Source organism: Lissotriton vulgaris, chromosome 3_1 (genome assembly GCF_964263255.1).
Source record: "Lissotriton vulgaris chromosome 3_1, aLisVul1.2, whole genome shotgun sequence".
Taxonomy (NCBI): domain Eukaryota; kingdom Metazoa; phylum Chordata; class Amphibia; order Caudata; family Salamandridae; genus Lissotriton; species Lissotriton vulgaris.
The window spans coordinates 1253903716-1253926023 of record NC_141689.1 but is presented as its reverse complement, the minus strand read 5'-3'; the positions used below and the strand labels follow the sequence as shown (position 1 = coordinate 1253926023).

The 22308-nt window shown below is 53.5% G+C and overlaps 1 protein-coding gene across 8 annotated transcripts in view; it reads left to right on the top strand.

Annotated features, from left to right (window-relative positions):
- RUFY3 (RUN and FYVE domain containing 3) overlaps window positions 1-22308 on the top strand; it is a 420608-nt gene that overhangs the window by 327455 nt on the left and 70845 nt on the right. For all 8 annotated transcript variants that reach the window (XR_015309343.1, XM_086961767.1, XM_086961772.1 and 5 more), the window contains one exon: window positions 20626-20793. Coding sequence is in view for 7 of the 8 variants with exons in the window: in XM_086961767.1 (XP_086817893.1) it covers window positions 20626-20793 (168 nt within the window). In the remaining variant the exon portion in view is untranslated. The remainder of the gene's footprint in view (window positions 1-20625; window positions 20794-22308) is intronic.

The following is a 22308-nucleotide window of genomic DNA, read 5'->3' as shown; positions in this document are numbered from 1 at the left end:
TGTAGAATTTGTAGGCAAAAGTCCAATAAGGAGAGCAACTGAATTCCTAGAGTGTATTTTTCAAAGACAATTATTCCTTATTTACTTTAATTTGTATTAGGATAGTTTTACTTGGAAAAAAATGTAAGTACTTGATGGATAGTTGAAAAGAGGAAATGTGTGACTACATATCTGAAAGAAACAGGTTAGTATTAGATTCCTTACCTTAGAATATCCCCAGGCGTCAGTCTGGATCCGGAAACTTTTGCGTAGCAGTACCCCTGCGCGTCGGTAGGCGTCGTCTGCAGGCGTCCCCTGCAGCTCCGCGTCCGTCGTCTGCGTCGCGCGCCGTGATGACGTCGCTGGAGTATATAGACGCCGCCTCCGCGCGCTGACGTCAGTTCTTCTTTTTTCCGCGCCAGTTAGCGCAGATCCGAGAAGTGCAGTACTCCGGTCTTTTGACCAAGTTTTTGATCTTTGATCTTTGATCTTTTTGACTCTTCTTACAGTGCCGGTAGGATGCCCGGTTTTAAGAACTGTGACGACTGTGACCGTACGATGTTGGTCACGGACCATCACCGACTCTGCCTCCGGTGCCTGGGCCCCGACTACGACGTGGACGCCTGCGTCGATTGCTGGGCCTTGACGAATAAAGCTAGATGGGAGCGGTCCCGCAAGCTGCTCGAGCTCCGGGTGTCGGCCCCGCGTCGAGAGTGGTACCGGTCCGGCCGGAGGTCAAGGGAGCGATCGAGGGAGCGGTCGCGGAGCCGTCACGAGCGCTCCGGGAGTCGTCACCATTCATCTGGTTCCTCAGGTAGGAAGCACAAGAAGTCGGGGCGTCGTCATCGTACCCCCGACTCCCCCCGACGCGGCCGGGAGTTCGGGTGGCCCCACCCCCGCGGCTCTGCGTGAGTCGCCGACGCGGCCTGCTCCATACCCTGCGGTCCCTGGGCAGGGCGCGTCGCCCGAGGAGATAGAGGCGTTTCTCATGGCCATGAGGGCCCTGTCTCCTCCGGCGGGTTCTGCGTCGTCTTCGGGCCCTGTGATCCCGTCTGGGGGCCCTAGCGGTTCGGGTGCTCCTGCCTCGACGCCATCGGGTGCTCCGGCGCCGCCGACGGCTCCGACCCCGGCGCCGCAGGGGCCCTCAGGGTCGACGCCGGCTGGTCAACCGGCCTCTCCGGCGCCGATTCCATCGGGGCAACCCCTGGCACCGCCCCCACGCGGCACCGGTTCTCCGGCGCCAGCTCCGGGCAGCGCCGCCCCCATTCCCTCTCAGACTCCGGACGCGGAGTCGGACCGGCGTCACCCGACGCCGGGTCCGACGCCGATGGGGCCTGTCAACCCCGAGGAGCCGGTCTACATTGTTGATTCCGAACATGGTGAAGATGTAGATTACGGAGAGGAGTGGGAGGGATCTGAGGACCCTCTGACACGTGAGTGTCAGTACGACGTGGACTGGACGGGTGACTTGGGTGACGCCAGTGGTCTGGACGACTCCCCCAACCCTGGCTTTGTCTCACCTCCTACCGTGGCTTTGGAGGAGGGGGCAGCTTATTCAGTGGTGTTGATGAGGGCTGCCAAGGCCCTAAACCTTGTGCTCCCCGTCGCGGCCGTGAGGACTAACATCCTCACTGAGGTCCTCAAACCGCAGTCATGCCCACAGGAGCCACTGCTGCCGTTCAACGAGGCCTTAACTGACGTTCTTTTGGGCACGTGGTCCAGGCCCGCTTCAGGTTCGCCTGTTGATAGGAACGTGGCCAGACGCCACCGTCCGTGTTCGGACGACCCCAAGTTTCTGTCCACCCATCCCACCCCTGAGAGTCTGGTGATCCAGGCCTCCACTTCCCAAACCGCATTCCCGTCGGCCCCGCCCGACAGGGAATCAAAGAGGTACGACCAATATGGCAAAAAGGTCTTCTCGTCCCCGAGTCTGGGACTGCGGACTTGCAACACCGCGTGCCTCTTGGGCCGCTACACCCACTCTCTGTGGGATACTGTCGCGGACCTGCTGCCTGAATACCCGCCGGAGGTACAGGCTAAGCTCGGCAAGGCTATGATTGAAGGCCGAGACGCAGCAAAATACTCCATCAGGTGTGGTCTTGATACGACCGGTTCGCTGGGCAGAGCGATGTCCACGACGGTGGCGATTCGTCGCCACGCCTGGCTGAGATCCGCCAACTTCTCGGCAGATGTCCAGAATGCTTTAATGGACATGCCGTTTGATGGCAGTCGGCTGTTTGGCGACAAAGCGGACCACGCGCTGGAGCGCTTCAAGGACTCCAGGGTCACGGCCAAGTCCTTGGGTCTCTCGACCCAGCGCCAGCAAACGGGTTCGTTTCGCTCCTTTCGTGGCCAAGGAATGGGCGGTCCCACACGTGCTACCAGCCACGCACCGCAACAGACTTATCAACGCGGTGGCGGCCGTGGAAACCGCCGTGGTGGCGGTCGGGGACAGCGGCGAGGTCAGGCCACACCTCCCCCCGCAGCATCTGCCACTAAATCCTCCTAGTCCGTGCTTTCAGGCCCATGTGACGCCGGTGGGGGGCAGGGTTCGCCATCACCTCTCCCACTGGCGCACAATAACATCGGACAGGTGGGTGCTGCAGCTCGTCCGAAGGGGCTACTCCCTCCCCTTCGAGACCACTCCTCCAGCCATGCCACCGCAGAACCACCGTGTGTCGGGGGACCACTTGGCACTTCTGAGGGAGGAAGTTACGGCCCTCTTGGCCAAGGGGGCCATCGAGCGCGTTCCTGGGCCAGAAGTAGGACGTGGTTGCTATTCCCACTACTTTCTGGTACCCAAGAAGGACAAAGGGGGCCTACGTCCTATCTTGGACCTAAGGAACGTCAACGGCTTCCTCCGGAAGGAGAAGTTCAAGATGTTGACTTTAGCTCAGGTCTTGGCTGCTCTATACCCGCAAGACTGGATGGTAGCGTTGGACTTGCAGGATGCGTATTTTCACATCCCCATCCTGCCGGCCCACCGGCGTTACCTGCGGTTCACGGTAGGCCACAAGCACTTTCAGTTTATCGTGCTCCCCTTCGGCCTTACCAGCGCCCCACGGGTGTTCACCAAGGTGATGGCGGTGGTCGCAGCCCATCTGCGCAGATTGGGGGTTTCAGTCTTCCCCTATCTAGACGACTGGTTGTTGAAGGCGGGCTCGCCCCAGACAGTCGTCCACCACCTTCAGATGACGGCAGACCTCCTGCACGAGCTGGGGTTCTCCATCAATGTGCTGAAATCACACCTGTGTCCCTCTCAAAAGCTCCTTTTCATCGGAGCGGTTCTCGACTCGGCGCAGTTTCGGGTCTATCCTCCGGAACGGCGAGTCCAGGATATACAGGCTTTGATTCCCATCTTTCAGCCGTTATCCCGGGTTTCGGTCAGGTTGACGCTGCGGCTGCTGGAGCTGATGGCTTCCTGCATCCTTCTGGTGCATCACGCCCGGTGGCGGATGCGGGCTCTGCAGTGGGACCTGAAGTTTCAGTGGGCCCAGCATCAGGGCAACCTGTCCGACCATGTCTTGATCTCAGAGGGCACTGCAAGACAACTGCAGTGGTGGCTTACGGACCGTGATTGGGTCAGAGGCAGATCCCTCTCCCTTCCCCAACCGGAGCACGTTGTTGTGACGGACGCGTCCCTCCAGGGCTGGGGAGGCCACTTGGGAGAGGCAGAGATCAGAGGCATCTGGTCTCCCGCGGAGTCCCGGCTCCATATAAACCTGTTGGAGCTCCGGGCGATTCGTTTGGCACTGAAAGCATTCCTCCCCTTTGTCAACGGGAGTGTAGTGCAGGTGTTCACGGACAACACCACCGCCATGTGCTACTGCAACAAGCAGGGCGGGGTGGGGTCGTGGACCCTTTGCCAGGAGGCTCTGCGCCTCTGGCAATGGCTGGAACGTCAGGGCATGACTCTGACGGTTCAACATCTGCCAGGTTCTCTGAACGCCAGGGCGGACGAACTCAGCCGTCGGTGCTCGATGGATCACGAATGGCGTCTGAACTCGGACGTGGCGCAAGGCCTCTTTCGGCAATGGGGAGAGCCTTGGTTAGATCTATTCGCCACAGAAGAGAACGCGCAATGTCATCAGGTTCGAGGCATGTGGGCTGCTGAATTCATATCTGTGCATAGATCGCCGCCTAGTGTTGGGTCCGGATGATTGCACATTGTTGTCCTGGAAGAGTCTTCGAAGTATCACAAGATAGGTGGCTCCTCCCCTGGACTACAGTGCGCATGGGCATCGACTCCATCCCCAGATTGTTTTTTTCCGCCATTGGGTTCGGATGTGTTTCGGTTCCCCCTGTCGGAATCGATAGTTGTTTAACTTTCTTTACTTGAGACCAAAAGGTCTTTAGGACTCACGTCGGTATTGTTTATCGTTCGGGTTGGTTATTCATCGGCTCCGAACACCTGCTGTCCTTCCGCGTGCTATCGGCGCGGACGGGCCTACACGACGCTCCAGACTACTTCATCATGGAACGAAGTCCATTTAAGAGGTGCCCAGTGTGTGCCTCAAAGTACCCGCACATCGATGTGCACCCAGTGTGCAACAAGTGCTTGTCACCGGACCACGACGAGGCCAAGTGTATGGCCTGTTCCAAGTTCCGGTCGAAGAAGACTCTCAAGCTACGACGGGCCGCTAGACTGCAGGCCCAGAGCTCGGCACCCCCTCCGGCGAACATCTTCGAGGAGGATGTTGAAGACGACGCCATCCAAAATGTCTCGGACTCTAACCCGGCGTCAGAGGTCGAGGAAAGCTACGACGCGGAAGATGAGGAGTTCGAGGAAGTCGTCGAGGAGGTAGGGGACGACGACGGGGCCATTGCCACCGTAGAGGATAGCTCGGAGGAGGAGCTTCCTCACACTGACTCCGGGGCCGGCCACCATTATGAGGCCCAGGTCGAGGGATCGCCTTCGGGCCTTACCCAAGACCTCGATACCCGTCCCACGGCTCTGCCTTCCGGCCCGGCCACGGACATTGGTGCAGCACCGCTCCAGGTGCAGAAACTGAAAGTGAAACCATCGGTTTCAACGCCACCAGTATCGAAACCGAAAGGGCAAGTCACACTGGTTGGATCTAAGGCTTCGGAGGCCTCGGCGCCGAAGAAATCCAAGATGGCCGCCGAGCTCAAAAGCCACGCCAAAATGGCCGATCCGAAGACTGCGGTGTCGAAGGCGAAGGCGCCCGACGCGGCTGCGTCGGCGCCGAAGTTGGTCGACGCTCTCAAAAGTCGCGTCGACGCCAAGAAGGTCGATGACCATAAGAAGGCCCCGAAGAAGCGCCAGGACGACCCCAAGTCTCTGGCTGCACCGCTTCCGGTTGACAAGGCGAAGGGGGGAGCTGCGTCGGCTCCGAAGACTGCGGCCTTGGTCGCCGACCCTAATCCGGCTTCGGAGGACTCTCTCGAGCCGGTCCGTCCCTCTGCTTCGTTTACCAAGAAGGTCACGGAGTCCCTTCAGCGTATTCAGGAGGGGGCCGCGGAGGTCGAGCCAAAGAAGACTGTCGCCCAAGCCTCTGGTGAAACCGGCGAAGGCGCAGACGCCGATTCTTTTCACGCTGCCGCCTAGGACGGCGCCGAAGGCTTTCACTGCGAAACCTGGGACCGGAGTGCCCTTAAAGTTGGCTTCGACGCCGAAGGCATCGTCGGTGGTTCCAAACCCACTGGCGGAGGAGGAGCGTCGAGAGGTGGTCATCGACGCCAACACAGGCAAGCTGTCTCTCCTTAAACGGAAGATCACGCCGGATCCAGCGTTGGAGCACTTCCACATCCCACTTAAAAAGAAGTTGGACTCTGCGGGTACATCTGCCCCTATGGAGCCTGTATCTCCGCAAGGTCAGGAACTCTCACCCACTCATTCCAATGCTGGGGAGGGTGATGGAGAAGACGAGGATGAGTATGCTTATCCAGTTTACTCGGAGGATGTCACTGAGCCATGGTCTGCTGGGGGAGACCCTGGGGACCCCCATTCGGGACACGAGCCACAACTTTTTGCTGCAAAAACTTCCCCGACAGAAGACTCTGCGGCCTTCAACGCTCTAATTGAAAGGGCTGCAGCCAATCATGACGTCGACCTCCATGCAGACCCAGTGGATGTCGATTTTCTTTTTGACACTTTCTCAGTGGCTGAAAAAACTGTCAAGACACCGCCAATGCTCAAAGGAGTGTTAAAGCATGCGCCAGAGGTTTTCAAGGAGCCCACCCGGGCAAGAGTCATTAATCCTCGTATTGACAAAAAGTACAAAGCAGCGCCCACTGATCCGACGTACATCAAAGGACAGTTGCCGCTAGACTCTCTGGTTGTCTCCAACGCACGTAAACGAGCCAACTCACAGACCACAGGTGATGCTCCTCCCCCAGACAAGGAATCAAAGGTGTTTGAGGCATCAGGGAAACGTATTGCTGCGCAGGCAGCCAATATATGGCGCATATCCAACACGCAGGCGCTACTTGCACGCTACGACAGGGCACACTATGACACTCTAGAGACCCTTCTACAGCACTTACCAGATCAGTACAAGGAGGCTGCTGAAATGTTGATTCAGGAGGGAAAACTTATCACTAATGCCTCAATTAAGTGTGCTCTAGATGTAGCTGGTACCGCCTCACGCGCAGTAAACACTAGCGTTCTACTGCGCCGACATGCATGGCTCAGAATCTCAGGCTTTAAACCGGACATTCAGACTACCATCCTAAACCAAACTGTCAATCCTGACCACCTGTTTGGGCCAGAAGTGGATGCCACCCTCAAAGATGAAGAAAGACACTGACACTGCTAAATCTATGGGTGCCCTGCAGTCCCAGCAGTTTCGGGGTGGTTCCTTTCGCCGCTCCAATAACAGAGGCACCTCGAGGGGTCAGGCGTCACAATCCACGCAATTCTATAAAAGTAACACCCAATCCTCATATACCAACAAGGGTCGGGGTGGATACCGTGGCAACAACGTCAAAGGCAGAGGGCGTGGAAATAACAGCTCCAGGTCCTCCACCGCCAGCAAACAGTGACGCCTTGTCACTGCCCCCCGACCACGCAACACCGGTCGGGGGGAGACTCCAGCAGTTCCTGCCCGTGTGGAAGTCCATCACCACGGACAGGTGGGTCAGATCTATTATCCAATACGGTTATTGTCTGGAGCTCACTTCCACTCCACCCAACATACCTCCAAAAAGCCGTCCTATGTCCGGCGAGCACTTGCACTTGTTGCAGCAAGAAGTCAACGTCATGCTGCAAAAAGGGGCAATAGAGCTCGTTCCACTGCAAGAAAGGGGTACAGGTGTTTACTCCCTGTACTTTCTCATTCCAAAGAAGGACGGATCCCTCAGGCCCATCCGAGACCTCAGACCTCTCAACTTATACATTCTGTCAGAGCATTTCCATATGCTCACTCTGCAGCAGGTTCTCCCACTGCTTCGGCAAGGGGACTTCCTGGCAACTCTGGATCTCAAGGATGCATACTTTCACATTCCCCTGCATCCTTCTCACAGAAAGTACCTAAGGTTCACCATTCAGAGCCAGCATTATCAGTTCAAGGTTCTGCCTTTTGGGGTCACCACGGCGCCCAGGGTCTTCACGAAGTGCCTAGCAACGGTGGCGGCGCATCTAAGGCGTCAAAACATCCACGTCTACCCTTATCTGGACGACTGGCTCATTCAGGCGAAGTCGAACCAGCAGTGCGCCGACCACGTGTCCCACACTATTAACCTTCTGCACAATCTGGGGTTCTCACTGAATTACCCAAAATCCCATCTCCAGCCCGCCCACATACGGCAGTATCTGGGGGCGACAATAAACACTCTGGCGGCCACTGCGCAGCCGAATTCAGTGAGAATCGACAGCATTCAGTCGCTGGTCCAAAGATTCAGACCTCAGCACTCGCTTCCAGCAAGAGTGTTCATGCAGTTGATAGGCATGATGGCCTCCTGCATCTCCCTTGTCCTGCACGCAAGACTACATATGCGCCCGCTTCAGGAGTGCTTAGCACGTCAGTGGACTCAGGCTCACGGGCAATTGACAGACCTAGTGTTTGGTGAGCGGTCGGGCATACAACTCTCTGCATTGGTGGAATCCACAAAACCTTTGCAAGGGCCGACCGTTCCAGGAGCCTGTGCCACAGATTATCCTGACGACGGACGCTTCTCTCCAGGGTTGGGGAGCGCATGTACTCCATTACACAGTGCAGGGACTATGGACTCTACAGCAAAAGAAGATGCACATCAATGTGTTGGAACTGATGGCGATCTTCATGGCCTTAAAGGCGTTCAAAGTACATCTGTGCAACAAGGTCGTGTTGATCCGGACGGACAACATGACGGCCATGTACTACATTCAAAAACAGGGAGGAACACACTCTCCGCAGCTGTCTCATCTGGCTCAGAGCATGTGGAAGTGGGCCATTCAGAGGGACATCTTCCTCATGGCAGAACACCTCCCAGGCAAGGACAATCAGATGCAGACCTGCTCAGCAGGCACAGCCACCAAATGCACGAGTGGGAGATACATCCATCAGTACTCCAGCCGTACTTTCAAAGATGGGGTCATCCAGAGATAGACCTGTTCGCCACAAGGGAGAACGCAAAATGCCAAAGCTTCGCCGCCAGGTTCCCACACCCGCAACCGCAGGGCAATGCGATATGGATGAACTGGTCAGGCAAATTTGCGTACGCTTTTCCCCCAGCACCCCTGATACCGCTGGTGGCACGCAAACTCAGGCAACACTCGATGACTCTCATCCTGGTTGCTCCAACCATGGTACACCACGTTTCTAGAACTGTCCGTGGTACCGCATCAAAGGCTTCATCTCACACCCAGCCTTCTGACGCAGAGCCATGGCGACATTCAGCACCCGGATCCGCGACAGCTCAACCTGGCGATCTGGCTCCTGAGGTCCTAGACTTTGGCTACCTTAACCTTCCTCCCAATTGCATGGACATCATTCGGGAGGCAAGAAAGCCCACTACTAGAGCATGTTATGCGGCCAAATGGAAGCGGTTTGTCATTTATTGCGCAAACCACAACATTAATCCACTTGATGCTTCCATTCAGAACATCATCTGTTACCTGTTCCATCTATACCAGTGTAATTTGGCATATACTTCCATCCGCATTCACCTGTCTGCGATGGCCGCATACCTCCAGAATAGACAGCACCTTTCACTTTTCAAAGTGCCTGCTATCAAAGCTTTTCTGGAAGGACTCAAAAGGGTCATTCCACCACGGACCCCACCAGCTCCAGAATGGAACCTCAATGTGGTTCTTACAAGACTGATGGGTCCTCCCTTTGAGCCACTACATTCTTGCGAACTTCAGTTCTTGACTTGAAAAGTGGCTTTCTTAGTGGCAATTACATCGCTACGGAGGGTTAGTGAGCTGCAGGCCCTCACAATCCAAGAGCCATTCTTCCAGGTTCATGCTAACAGGGTAGTGCTCCGCACTAACCCTAAATTTCTACCCAAGGTTGTGTCTCAATTCCACTTAAACCAAACAATTGAGTTGCCGGTGTTTTTTCAAAATCCTGAGTCACTGGCGGAGCGGATGCTCCACACCCTTGACGTTAAAAGGGCCCTAATGTATTACATTGATAGGACCAAGGATTTTAGAAAGACTAAGCAGCTTTTCGTTGCTTTTGCGTCACACCACAAGGGTAACGCTATTTCCAAGGCTGGTATTGCTAGGTGGATCGTGAAATGTATTCAAATCTGTTATGCGAAAGCTAAACGCACTCTTACAATTCCACCGAGAGCCCACTCCACCAGAAAGTTGGGGGCCTCTATGGCATTCCTTGGAAACATTCCCTTAGAGGACATATGTAGAGCAGCCACATGGTCTACCACACATACATTTACTAAACATTACTGTGTAGACGTGCACTCCAAACAGCAGGCAGCTGTAGGGCAGGCTGTTCTCAAGACACTTTTCCAAACTGCTGCAGCTGGCACGGGCGGCCGCCGCTAATGGAGGGACTGCTATGTATTCTATGCACAGATTTGAATTCAGCAGCCCACATGCCTCGAACTGCAAATGCTACTTACCAGTATGCATCTGTTCTTGGCATGTAGGGCTGCTGACATTCATATCGCCCGCCCTCCTCTCCCGCGCCTGTAGCAGCTGCAGGGTTTACATATCATTTCATGGCATGGTCATCATTCACAAGGTTCACTCCATCTCGGCCACAATGGCTAAAAACAATCTGGGGATGGAGTCGATGCCCATACGCACTGTAGTCCAGGGGAGGAGCCACCTATCTCGTGATACTTCGAAGACTCTTCCAGGACAACAATGTGCAATCATCCGGACCCAACACTAGGCGGCGATCTATGCACAGATATGAATGTCAGCAGCCCTACATGCCAAGAACAGATGCATACTGGTAAGTAGCATTTGCATTCTGCGCGTTGGAGTTTCCAAGACGGCACTCGCACGGCGACGCCTTTCGGCGCGAGTGGAGTTGCGGTCTGTTATACGCCTTTCCGCCTATACCACTTCTGCCCAGAGTGCTGAAGAAGATCAGGCGCGACCGGGCCCAAGTCATCCTTGTGGCTCCGGACTGGGCTCGAAGGTACTGGTATCCCGAGCTACTCAGCATGTCAGTCGGTCCCCCGATCCGCCTGCCCCTTCAGGAGGACCTTCTGTCGCAGCAGCAGGGGACGGTCCTCCACCCGAACCTGTCCAGCCTCCACCTCCATGCGTGGAGATTGAGCGGCGGCAGTTGAGGCCATTTGACTTGCCTCCTGAAGTCTGTGATGTGATTCTGGCAGCCAGGCGTTCCTCCACGAAATCGGTATACGCCTGTCGGTGGAACAAGTTTGTGGCATGGTGCACAGCAAAGGCTGTGGATACTCTCTCTGCCCCTCTTTCTTAGGTTCTTCTCTACCTTCTTTCCCTTGCCCAGCAGGGCTCTGCTCTGGGCACTATCAGCGCTACCTTTCTGCCCTTTCGGCCTTTCTGAGGCTGCCTGATCAACCTTCTTTGTTCAAGTCCCCCATTGTAACAAGATTCTTGAAGGGCATCACATACATGTATCCACCTGTTCCGTTTGTGATGCCTCAGTGGGACTTGAACCTGGTTCTAACCTTCTTGATGTGTGCTCCCTTTGAGCCACTTCATTCCTGTCCTCTCCGTCTCCTGACTTTAAAGACAGCCTTCCTGGTTGCCATCACCTCTGCCAGGAGAGTGAGTGAGCTCCAGGCTCTTTCTGTCAAACCTCCTTTCTTGTCCATTCATCCAGACAAGGTGGTTCTGAGAACTAGACCTTCTTTCCTGCCCAAAGTAGTTTCTGCTTTTCACATCGGGCAGTCCATCACCCTCCCCTCCTTCTTCCCGCCTCCGCATCCTTCAAAGGATTTAGAGCGGCTCCATCGTCTGGACCCAAAACGTGCGCTTTCATTTTATATGGATCGCACACGCCAGTTCCGGGTGGATGACCAACTGTTTGTTGGCTACGTGGGTGCGAAGAAGGGACGGGCGGTACATAAACGGACCATCTCTCGGTGGGTCGTTCTGTGCATCAAAGCGTGCTACTCTTTGGCTCGGAACGAGCCTCCTGTTGGGCTGAGGGCCCATTCCACTCGGGCCACGGCGGCTACTACTGCCCTGGGCCGGGGAGTCCCCTTGCAGGACATTTGCCAGGCGGCTAGGTGGGCCTCGCTGCACACTTTTGCGAGGCACTACTGCCTGGACAGTCAAGTCCGGAGGGATGGCTTCTTTGGCCGTTCGGTCCTCCAGGACTTTCTGGTGTAGGATTGTATTGGTTCGCAGACCCACCACCGGGGTTGGTATTGCTGGGGTATCTATTCTAAGGTAAGGAATCTAATACTAACCTGTTTCTTTCAGATGAACAGTAGTTAGTATTAGATTCCTTACCGCCCCACCCATCCTCCCCGTTCTGCGAACTGATACCTAGGGTTGAGGACATCCCTTTCAGGGCCCTAGTTTCAAATGGCACCAGTGTTGGTTCTCTCATGGCTCTGCGTGTTCTGACGCGGAAAAGCTGTGTACAAAGAACTGACGTCAGCGCGCGGAGGCGGCGTCTATATACTCCAGCGACGTCATCACGGCGCACGACGATGGACGCGGAGCCGCAGGGGACGCCTGCAGACGACGCCTACCGACGCGCAGGGGTACTGCTACGCAAAAGTTTCCGGATCCAGACTGACGCCTGGGGATATTCTAAGGTAAGGAATCTAATACTAACTACTGTTTCTTACAGATATATCGTTACCGAAGGTAAGTAACTTGTTCTTTACAGTTACAGAGCAAGTTACTTGAGAAAGTAAATCAGGTGATCGAAAAGTGCATGCAATTGGCAGTTATTAACCATTTGCCATGCAAGATTTTGGTGAAATATTGTGGTCATCCTGGTCAGTAGAACATTCCACAATGTGGGTGAATCATTTTAGGGTTATAAAATGTATCATGGCAATGTCTGTATTAAATCTGGGTATTTCAACAGTGAGGGGGAAAGAAGGTGGTTGATCTTAAAGTGTTTGACGCACAATTTCAAAGTCCACAAAGTACATTCAAAGATTATTATGATGAGAATTTGAGTGCAAGATATAGATTAGAAGGTTGTTGTCCTTGTGTGGTTATCTGAGGGAGACATCTATCAGCATATTCCTTACCATTGAACTTCCAGGCGTCAGGCTGGATCCGGAAGATTTTTGATAGCAGGACACCTGCGCACCGATAGGGGGCGTCAGCCGACTCCGCATGACATCATAGGCTTCTGGTTGGTCGTCATGACGTCCACGCCGTCTATATAGGCAGCACGCGCACTTCAGTGTTTTTGTTTCCGTGCCAGCCAGTGTAGAGAGCTACCCCCTGTCACTTTTTGACAAACTTTTTAAAAAAAAAAACACTTTTTGCGGAGTCCTTTTGGTGTGTAGGCATGTCCAAAAAGCCCTCCCGGTTCAAACCGTGTGGCGCCTTTCACCGCGCCATATTGGTCACGGACCCCCATCTGGAGTGTCTTTGGTGCCTGGAGCGCCACCACAACACAAAATGGGGTTCCGATTGCCATGCCATGGCGCCGAAGGCTTTCAGTGAGCGGTCCCAAAAGCTAATTGTGGGCTGGCGTACAGCACCACGGAGGTCGCCTGCTCAATCTCGCTCCAGGTCGAGAGGAAGGTCTGAGTGCGGCCCCCGGGGAGGAGGGGGGGGGGGGGGGGGGGATTTCCGAAGTCTTCTTCCTCCCAGGCTTAGTTATCGCGGTAAGGTAAGAAGCACCTTAAAAAGCACAAGAAGTCGAAGCATCCCGTCCATCACGTGACAAGACGGAGGAGCTTTGGCGTTCGAAGCCCCACTTCGTGGAGCTGGTGCCTGGTTTGGCTCGCTTTTCCCTTCCTTTCCGGGTCCGGGAGCGACCCCCGCCCAATTAAAAGAATTTTATGACACCATGTGCGCCATTTATGGGCTGCCTGAACCTGCTGGTGCTCCTTCAGGCCTCCACAGGTTCAGCAGAAGGAGATACTGTGGGTTCCGCCACTCCGGCTCATTCCTGGATGCAGACCAGTGCCGGTCTTACCTCTGCGACTTTCCCCGACACCGCATCGGATGCTAAGATCCTTGGCGTCACTGGTGCCTCCTCTATTGTTCCAGACAACAAAGACACGTTTGGACCTCCACCGGACAGAACTGTACAGCTCCATGCCTTTTACCCTGCCCTATTCTGAACGGATAGGAATGGATGAGAACTGGGAGGGGCAGCAGGATCCCTTAGATATTTCGCAACCAGATCAAGACCTGGACTGGCATGAGGACCTGCATAATGCCAGCCGCCTGGACACCTCTCCAGATTCTAGTATGCTGTCTCCCCCTAACCTGGCTATGGAGTAGGGGGCTTCCTTTGCAATGGTGGTGGGTAGGGCTGCGGAGGTCTTGAACCTGCAGCTTCCTACGGTGGCAGTCAAGACTAACATCTTGACGGAGGTCCTGCAGCGAGGTGTCTCCAACTCAGAACCCTTGCTGCCTTTCAACAAGGCCTTGACCGACGTTCTACTAGGCACCGGGTCCAAGCTCGGTACAGGGACTCCTGTGAATAGAACCAGTGCCCGCTACCACTGCCCTGGGCAACCTATCTTTTCTCTCCACACCACAAAGCTTGATAGTCCAAGCATACACTTCCTGTGGCGCATTCCATTCCGCATCCCCGTTCAGGAAATCCAAAAGGCTGGACAGCTTCAGTAGGAAGATCTTTTCTTCTGCCAGCCTTCTGGTCGGTAAACACTGCATGCCTCTTGTGCCGTTATTCCCATTTGATATGGGAAACAATTACACATGGACTTCCGGTTCGTGGCATCTGCCAGGCACTACGTGGGCATCTCTGCACAAGTTAGTCAGACATTACTACCTGGACAATCAGAACTGCATGGTGGCCCATTTTTGGCCATTCTGTCTTGCAGTACTTTTTGTTTTGAAGCTTTTCCGCAGTCCCAACTCTTGGGATGGTAGTGCTTGGGTATCTGTTCCAAGTTAAGGATACTGTGGCAAGATGTCTCTTATCAGATGGACAAGTTACTTACCTTCGGAAACGCCTTATCTGGTAGAGACATGATCTTGCCGTAGATTCCATACCGACTCACCCATCCTCCTCGCAATGTTGATTACTTTTAGTGCCAGTGCTATTTTCCTAGGGCCCTAGTTGTTTTTGAACGCACCAGGGTCAGTCACTTTATGGCTCTGCGCTTCTGGCATGGAAAGTCGTGAAAAGTACTGTCAGTGCGCCGGGTGGCGCCTTTATAGATGACGCGGACATCGTGACGAACCATCGGCATGCAGGGGTACTGCTATCAAAAATCTTCTGGTTCTAGCCTGAAGCATGGAAGTTCAAAGCTAAGGAATCTACAGCTATATCATGTCTTTATCAAATAAGGCGTAACTGAAGGTAAGTAACTTGTCCAACAAGGGTATAAGGTAATTATGAATCTGAAGATTGCTCAAAATGGAACTTGAACTCCTATTATTTTAGATGGCAAAAACAGGTGGCATCAAATGTATGTGTTAAAGGTGAGACAGTTGGATGGGAGATACTCACATGTGAAGTATACTCAAGGAATTATGGGTTGAAAGCTGGCATTGACTTTAAAGATTTGAAGATATTATGACACATTTTTTCTATCTAGCCATACTAAATTCTTTGTTTTGGAGTATGTGAAGAAGGTAGAATGAGTTGTGGCTTCTATTGCACTTAGTAGATGGAACAGGGTGTCTGTGAGTTTCTGTAGCATTGTGGTAGGAGTTAACTGTACACATCTGAAAGAAACGTAGTGATAGATTCCTTACCTTAGAATTACCCCCAGGCGTCAGACTGGATCCAATAAGTTTTTTCGTCAGCAGTACCCCTGCGCATCGGTAGGTGTTGTCGTGTGGCTCCCCGTGCGTCGTTGGCACCAGGGTGGCTTCGCCGGAGCTACTTAGACGGTCCCACGCGCACTGACGTCAGTTCTTTATTTTCTGCGCCAGCAAGCGCAGATCTGAGAAGAGCAAGTACCCCCAGTCACTTTTTGACTACGTTTTCTGAGGCCTTTTACCTTATCTTTTCGAGTCTATCGACTCCTGGTGTCATAGGGATTCCCGGGTTCAAGAACTGTGGTAACTGTCACCGCATGATGTCGGTGACTGACCCACACCGCTTGTGTCTCTATTGCCTGGGGCGCGACCATGACCCCAAGTCGTGCCCCGACTGCCGGGCCAAGGCGCCGAAGACTTTGCGTTCCCAAAAGTCGCTTGAAGTCCGGCAGTCGGCTCCGCGCTGCTAGAGTTCCCGGTCCCGTGGGAGGTCGAGGGACCGGTCGCGGAGTCGTCACCATCATTCTTCTGGAACTAAGTCTTCGCACTGGGGGTCAGGTAAGTTGAAGCATTCCAAGAAGAAGTCTAGCAAGCATCGACTTCCCGTCACAGCTGAGGTTGCGGGCGGTGCCACCCCCTCGGCTCCGGCGGAGCCTGCGACGTCGCCCCCAGTCTTTCCCGGTGCAGGGGCGACGCCTGCTCAGGTGCAAGAGTTTCTTTCTGCTATGGCCCGACTCTTTATGCCGTGTGGACCCGCTGGTGCACCTGCAGGCTCCGCTGGCCCGACTGGGGGTCCTGCTTTGCCATCTCCAGTGGCTCCGGCCTTGGTGTCGCCAGCGGCTCTGGCCCGACGCAGCAGGCCCCCCAAGGATCCGGGATTGGATCCCGTTCGACGCTGGTTGACCTAGTGACAACTCCACCAGCGCCAAGCTCACCGGCACCACTTCCGACGTCGCCCTTTCCTCGGGATGTCATCACCAGGTTCAGCTCAGACCCGGACATGGTGCCGGATCGGCGTCACCCGACGCCAACGCTGATGGGCCCTTTTGTGTCCTAGGTCCCTCCTGAAGGGGAGGACTGGGAGGGGTCTGAGGACCCTCTAGCACAGGACTGTGCTTATGATCCGGACTTGGCAGAGGATTTGGGGGAGGCCAATGGTCTTGACATCTCGCCTGACCTTGGCATTCTGTCTCCTCCTACCATGGCTACGGAGGAGGGAGCCAGTTACATAGTGGTGTTGCGAAGGGCGGCCGAGGCTCTCCACCTCGAACTCCCTACGGTGGCCGCCAGGGCTAATCTTCTGATAGAAGTGCTCCAATCGGCGCCTACCTCTTCGGGGCCTTTGCTGCCTTTTAATGAAGCAGGGGATGTCCAGAACAATCTGATAGACATGCCCTTAGTTGGCATTGCCTTTTTGACCATAAGGCAGATAGTGCGTTGGAGCGCTTCAAGGACTCCTAGGCTATGGCCAAGTCCTTGGGCCTGTCGGCCACTCGGCCTCCTCCGCCTTCTGCTTTTTGTTCCTTTCGTGGCCATGGAAGGGGCGTTACACAGCGTTCGCAGGGCTACAGACCACAGCAGCAACAACCTCAGCGTGGTAACGTACGTGGGAACCGTCAATGCGGTTCAGAGGGCCAGCAGGTGGGCCAGTCCACTTCCACCCCCGCAGAATCCACTTCAAAGCCTTCCTAGTCTGACGTCTCGGGCCCATCAGATGCCAGTGGGTGGACGAAAATGCCATCATCTCCACCACTGGTGTAACATCACTTCAGACAAGTGGGTCCTGCAAATTTTCCGAAGGAGCTACTCCCTCCCCTTCGGGACAAACCTCCAGCCATGCCACCTCAGTACCACCGCATGTCCGGGTATGACTTGGCGCTTCTCCAGCAGGAAGTTGCGGCCCTCTTGGCCAAGGGGGCCATCGAGCGCGTTCCGACACCAGAAGTAGGTTGTGATTGTTATTCCACTACTTTCTGGTTCCAAAGAAGGACAAAGGTTCTGCATCCTATCTTAGACCTTCGGAACTTCAATCGCTTCCTCCGAAAGGAGAAGTTCAAGATGTTCACACTTGCTCAGGTCTTGTCTGCCCTGGACTCCCAAGACTGGATGGGGGCGTTGGACTTGCAGGATGCCTATTTTCATATTCCCGTCCTGCCTGCCCTCATGCGCTACCTGCGATTCACTGTAGGCCACAAGCACTTTCAGTTCACCGTGCTCCCCTCTGGCCTTACCAGCACCCATCGGGTGTTCACGAAAGTCATGGCGGTGGTCGCAGCTCATATGCGCCCATCAGGGATTTCAGTCTTCCCCTATCTCCCCAGGCAGTTGTCTCCCACCTCCAGCCTACGGCCGACCTCCTGCATTTGCTGGAGTTCTCAATCAACGTGCTGAAGTCGCACCTGATTCCCTCACAGAAGTTCTTTTTCATTGGAGCGGTTCTGGACTTGGGGCAGTTTCGAGCTTATCCTCCCGAGCAGAGAGTTCGGGACATTCAGGTTATCATTCCGATCTTTCAGCCTCTGTCCCCGGTGTCGGTCAGGATCACCTTTCGACTACTGGGTCTGATGGCCTCCTGCATCCTGCTGGTGGATCATGCCAGATGGCATATGCGGGCTCTGCAGTGGGCACTGAAGTTCCAGTGGGCACAGCATGAGGGCAACCTGTCCGACCACGTCCTGATCTCGGAGGGCACTGCACGGCAATTGCAGTGTTGGCTCACAAACCGCGATTGGGTCAATGGCAGATCCCTCTCCCTTCCCCAACCGGAACAAACTGTTGTGACAGACGTGTCCTTTCTGGATGGGGCGGCCACATGGGGGAGGCGGAGATCAGAGGCCTCTGGCGGAGTCCAATCTCCACATCAACCTTCTGGAGCTTCGGCCGATCCGACTTGCACTGAAGGCAGTCCTTCCTTCTGTCTTGGGGTGAGTAGTGCAGATGTTAACCGACAACACCACCGCCATGTGGTACTGCAACAAACGCCTCTGGGCTTGGCTGGAACATCAGGGCATGTCCCTGGTGGTTCAACACCTGGCAGGTTCTTTGAACGCCAGGGCGGAAGAACTCCGGTGCATGATGGATCACGAATGGTGTCTGAACTCGGATGTGGCGCAAGGTCTCTTTCAGCAATGGGGAGAGGCTTGGTTAGATCTATTTACATCCGAAGAGAACACGCAATGTCATCAGTTCTGCTTGTTGGAAATTTTCAAGGCGGCACTCGCTCGCAACGCTTTTAGTCTCGAGTGGAGTTGCAGTCTGTTGTACACCTTTCCGCCTATATCACTTCTGCCCAGAGTGCTGAAGAAGATCAGGTGCGACCGGGCCCAAGTCATCCTTATGGCTCCGGACTGGGCTCAAAGAGTGTGGTATCCTGAGCTACTGAGTATGAGCATCGATCCCCTGATCCGTCTGCCTCTTTGGGAGGATCTTCTGTCGCAGCAGCAGGGGACGGTTTTCCGCCCGAACCTGTCCAGTCTCCACCTCCTTGCGTGGAGTTTGAGCGGCAGCAGTTGACGTCTTTCGACCTGCTTCCCGAAGTCTGTAATGTTATCTTGGCAGCCAGGCGTCCCTCCACTAAGACAGTATACGCCTGCAGGTGGAATACGTTTGTGGCATGGTGCACAGCAAAGGCTGTAGATCCCCTTTCTGCCCCTCTTTCAGAGGTTCTTCTTTTTCTTCTCTTTGGCTCAGCAGGGCTATGCTCTGGGCACTATCAAGGGCTATCTCTCGGCCATTTCTGCCTTTTTAAGGCTTCCAGGTCAGCTTTCCCTTTTCAAGTACCCTGTTGTAAATAGATTCTTGAAAGGCACCACACACATGTTTCCTCCTGTTCCTTTAGTGCTGCCTCAGTGGGACTTGAATCTAGTTCTTTCTTTTCTGATGTGAGCTCCCTTTGAGCCACTTCACAATTGCCCTCTTCTTTCCTGGTTGCCATCACCTCTGCCAGAAAGTGAGTGAACTCCAGGCTCTTTCTTCTAAGCCTCCTTTTCTCTCTGTCCATCTGGATAAAGTTGTTCTAAGGACTCGTCCTTCTTTTCTGCCAAAGGTTGTCACTGCCTTTCACATCAGGCAGACCATCACTTTGCCCACCTTCTTTCCTCCTCCGCATCCCTCAAAAGAGGAAGAGAGGCTCCACCGCCTGGACCCAAAACGTGCGCTCTCTTTCTATCTGGACCTCACACAACAGTTCTGGGTGGATAATCCGCTCTTTGTTGGCTACGTGGGTGCCAAGAAAGGTCGGGCTGTTCACAAGCGGACCATCTCTCAGTGGGTCATTCTGTGCATAAAGGCTTGTTACTCCTTGGCTAAAAAGGACCCCACCTGTGGGGTTGCGCGCCCACTCTACCGAGGGCGACGGCAGCCACTACTCTTCTGGGACGAGGAGTTCCCTTGCAAGTCCTCTGTCAGGTAGCTACGTGGGCCTCGCTGCACACGTTTGCCAAGCACTACTGCCTGGACAGCCAAGTCCGGAGAGACAGCTTCTTTGGCCGTTCTGTTCTCCAGAACTTTCTGGTGTGATCTTGGTTCGCAGATCCACCACCGAGGTTGGTATTGCTGGGGTATCTATTCTAAGGTAATACATCTATCACTACGTGTTTCTTTCAGATGCACAAATTACTTACCTTCGGTAACAATATATCTGTAAGAAACATTAGCGGTGATAGATTCCTTACTGCCCCACCCATCCTCCCCGTTCTGCGAACTGATTTCTAGGGTTAAGGTCATCCCTTTCATGGCCCAAGTTTCATGGCACCAGTGGTCAGTTTCTTGCATGGCTCTGCATTCCTGGCACGGAAAGTCGTGTACAGAACTGACGTCAGCCCGCGTGGGCACATCTAAGTAGCTCTGGCGACGTCATCCTGGTGCCAACGGCGCACGCGGAGCTGCACGATGACACGTACCGACTTGCAGGGGTACTGCTGCCGAAAAAACTTTCCGGATCCAGTCTGACGCCTGGGGGTAAGGAATCTATCACTACTAATGTTTCTTACAGATATATTGTCACCGAAGGTAAGTAACTTGTGCTTTAAGTCCAGTGGGATCTGGGAGTTGGTAAAGAGGCTATTTCAAAGTTGGGGGGATCTTTGTACATTATAGCACATTCCTTGGTAACACTGTTTACATTGCTCTTCCTCATGCGTTGTGGTACAATGCTGATTGTCTTGTAACAGTCTGAGGCAGTTCTCAAAAGCATGCCTTAGGACTTGAATAACAAGCTTTGAATGTATTGGTTATCATTCTCAGATACGCATATTCATTATGTGAAGCAATATAGCCTTGAAGTCTTTCGGAAAAATTTTCTGATTTGTGAAATGTGTTCTTCCTGATTTATAGTAATCAATATCACCTGGTCTGCTTTTCAGGATGTGGAGAAAGAATTAGAAGTCCAAATTGGGATGAGACAAGAAATGGAACTGGCCATGAAGATGCTGGAGAAAGATGTGTGTGAGAAGCAGGATGCACTAGCAGCTCTCCGGCAGCAGCTTGATGATCTCAGGGCAATAAAGCTTGAACTGGCCTTTAAGTTGCAGGTATGGAGAGGAGAAAGTTTTCACTGTAGTGTTGATTATGTATTTTTATGCAAGTGATGTGAAACTGCCAAACATTCATCTAGTTTGTTGTATAACTATATAAAATACATAGCCACTGTATTCCCAGTTAATACTTTGACTTTAGTGAATCCTTTGCCACTCACATGTTCTAAATTAACACCTTGGGTGCTTTGACTTTTCCCCTCCTGTGCTGAGGATCTGTAAATCCCATTGTTCATGACGAGCTCAGCTCGTCATCAGCACACGAGCAGTGTACTGCATGACGAGCTCAGCTCGTCATGAGCATCTAAGGGGTTAAATACATCAGCTATAGTTATTCAAGACTAGGGACTTTGTTTAGTGCTTCATCCTAGATATTCTGTCCGCTCTACTTAAAGTGTATTGGACCTATCTGAACCCTAAGTAGGACGAACACTTATCTGTGGAACTCTAACTAGGGCGCCCGATTTGTAGCATTTGCATGACTGGGACCAATTGTGATAGACACTTATACCTGCAGGTTCCTCACCTTATAACGCCCCATCAGCCCCCCTACACCCCCCACTCTGGGCGCCAGTGTGGATCTGGAGAATTTTGTGGCAATGCTCCTCTGCACCAGTAGGTGGAGTGGTGCAGATCTGTGTTGACTCCATACTGCTCGAGAACACAACCCAGGTGCTCATAAGTGCCACCACTGCACGCTAACAGCAGTTTCTAATCTTTCCTTTCCATTTCCGCGCCCTCAGATGCGTAGCATGAACATTGTTTACAGTGTGCTGAATACTAACTTGAGACCGAGTGGGCTCAGTGCTCTTCCTGCTGGACATGGCTTTCAAGGCAGTAGTGCTACATGAACATATGCACCAGTGCCCATGTATGTGTATGTTATTTCTATAGTAAAAACCTAGCCAAAAGGCAGAGAAGCCCTGTACAGGGTCAAAGACCAGTATAAAGTCAGTGAGTGATCTGAGAGGTAGCATGTTATTTCATTGTGATGTAGGGTTCTTTAAAGAGGTGAGTCTTCAGCTCTTTGCTGAATCGAGCAGTGTTTGGGCAGTCCTAATGGATATTGGGATGGAATTCCAAATTCTGGGTGTGAAAATAGAAAAGGTCTGCCGCCTTGTATCTTTAATGTTTTACCCTTCTTAGTTTCCAGACTGATGGTGTCCTGTCTGAAGGTGGGCTGAGAACCACCAGAGATGGAGAGCTCGTTTGAAAGATAAGCGAGGGTGCTGATCATGATGGCTTTGTAAATGAAGTTGCTGATTTTGCTGATGGTGCAGGCCGGCAGTGGAGACGAAGGGGTTCCATCAGGATGGGCCCATTTTAGAGCATGGCAGATATCAAGGAAAAGCAGTCCTTGTACTAATGCGAAAGCTTAAAGCACTTTTGGGGTCCAGCCGACTGTACCCCTACTCCTCTTGAAGGGACAGGTGAAGCAGAAAACACTGGTAGAGCAATGGATTTTGGTATGAAGGCCGTCCAAGTTCTCAGCGCCAATGTGTCTGGAAAAAC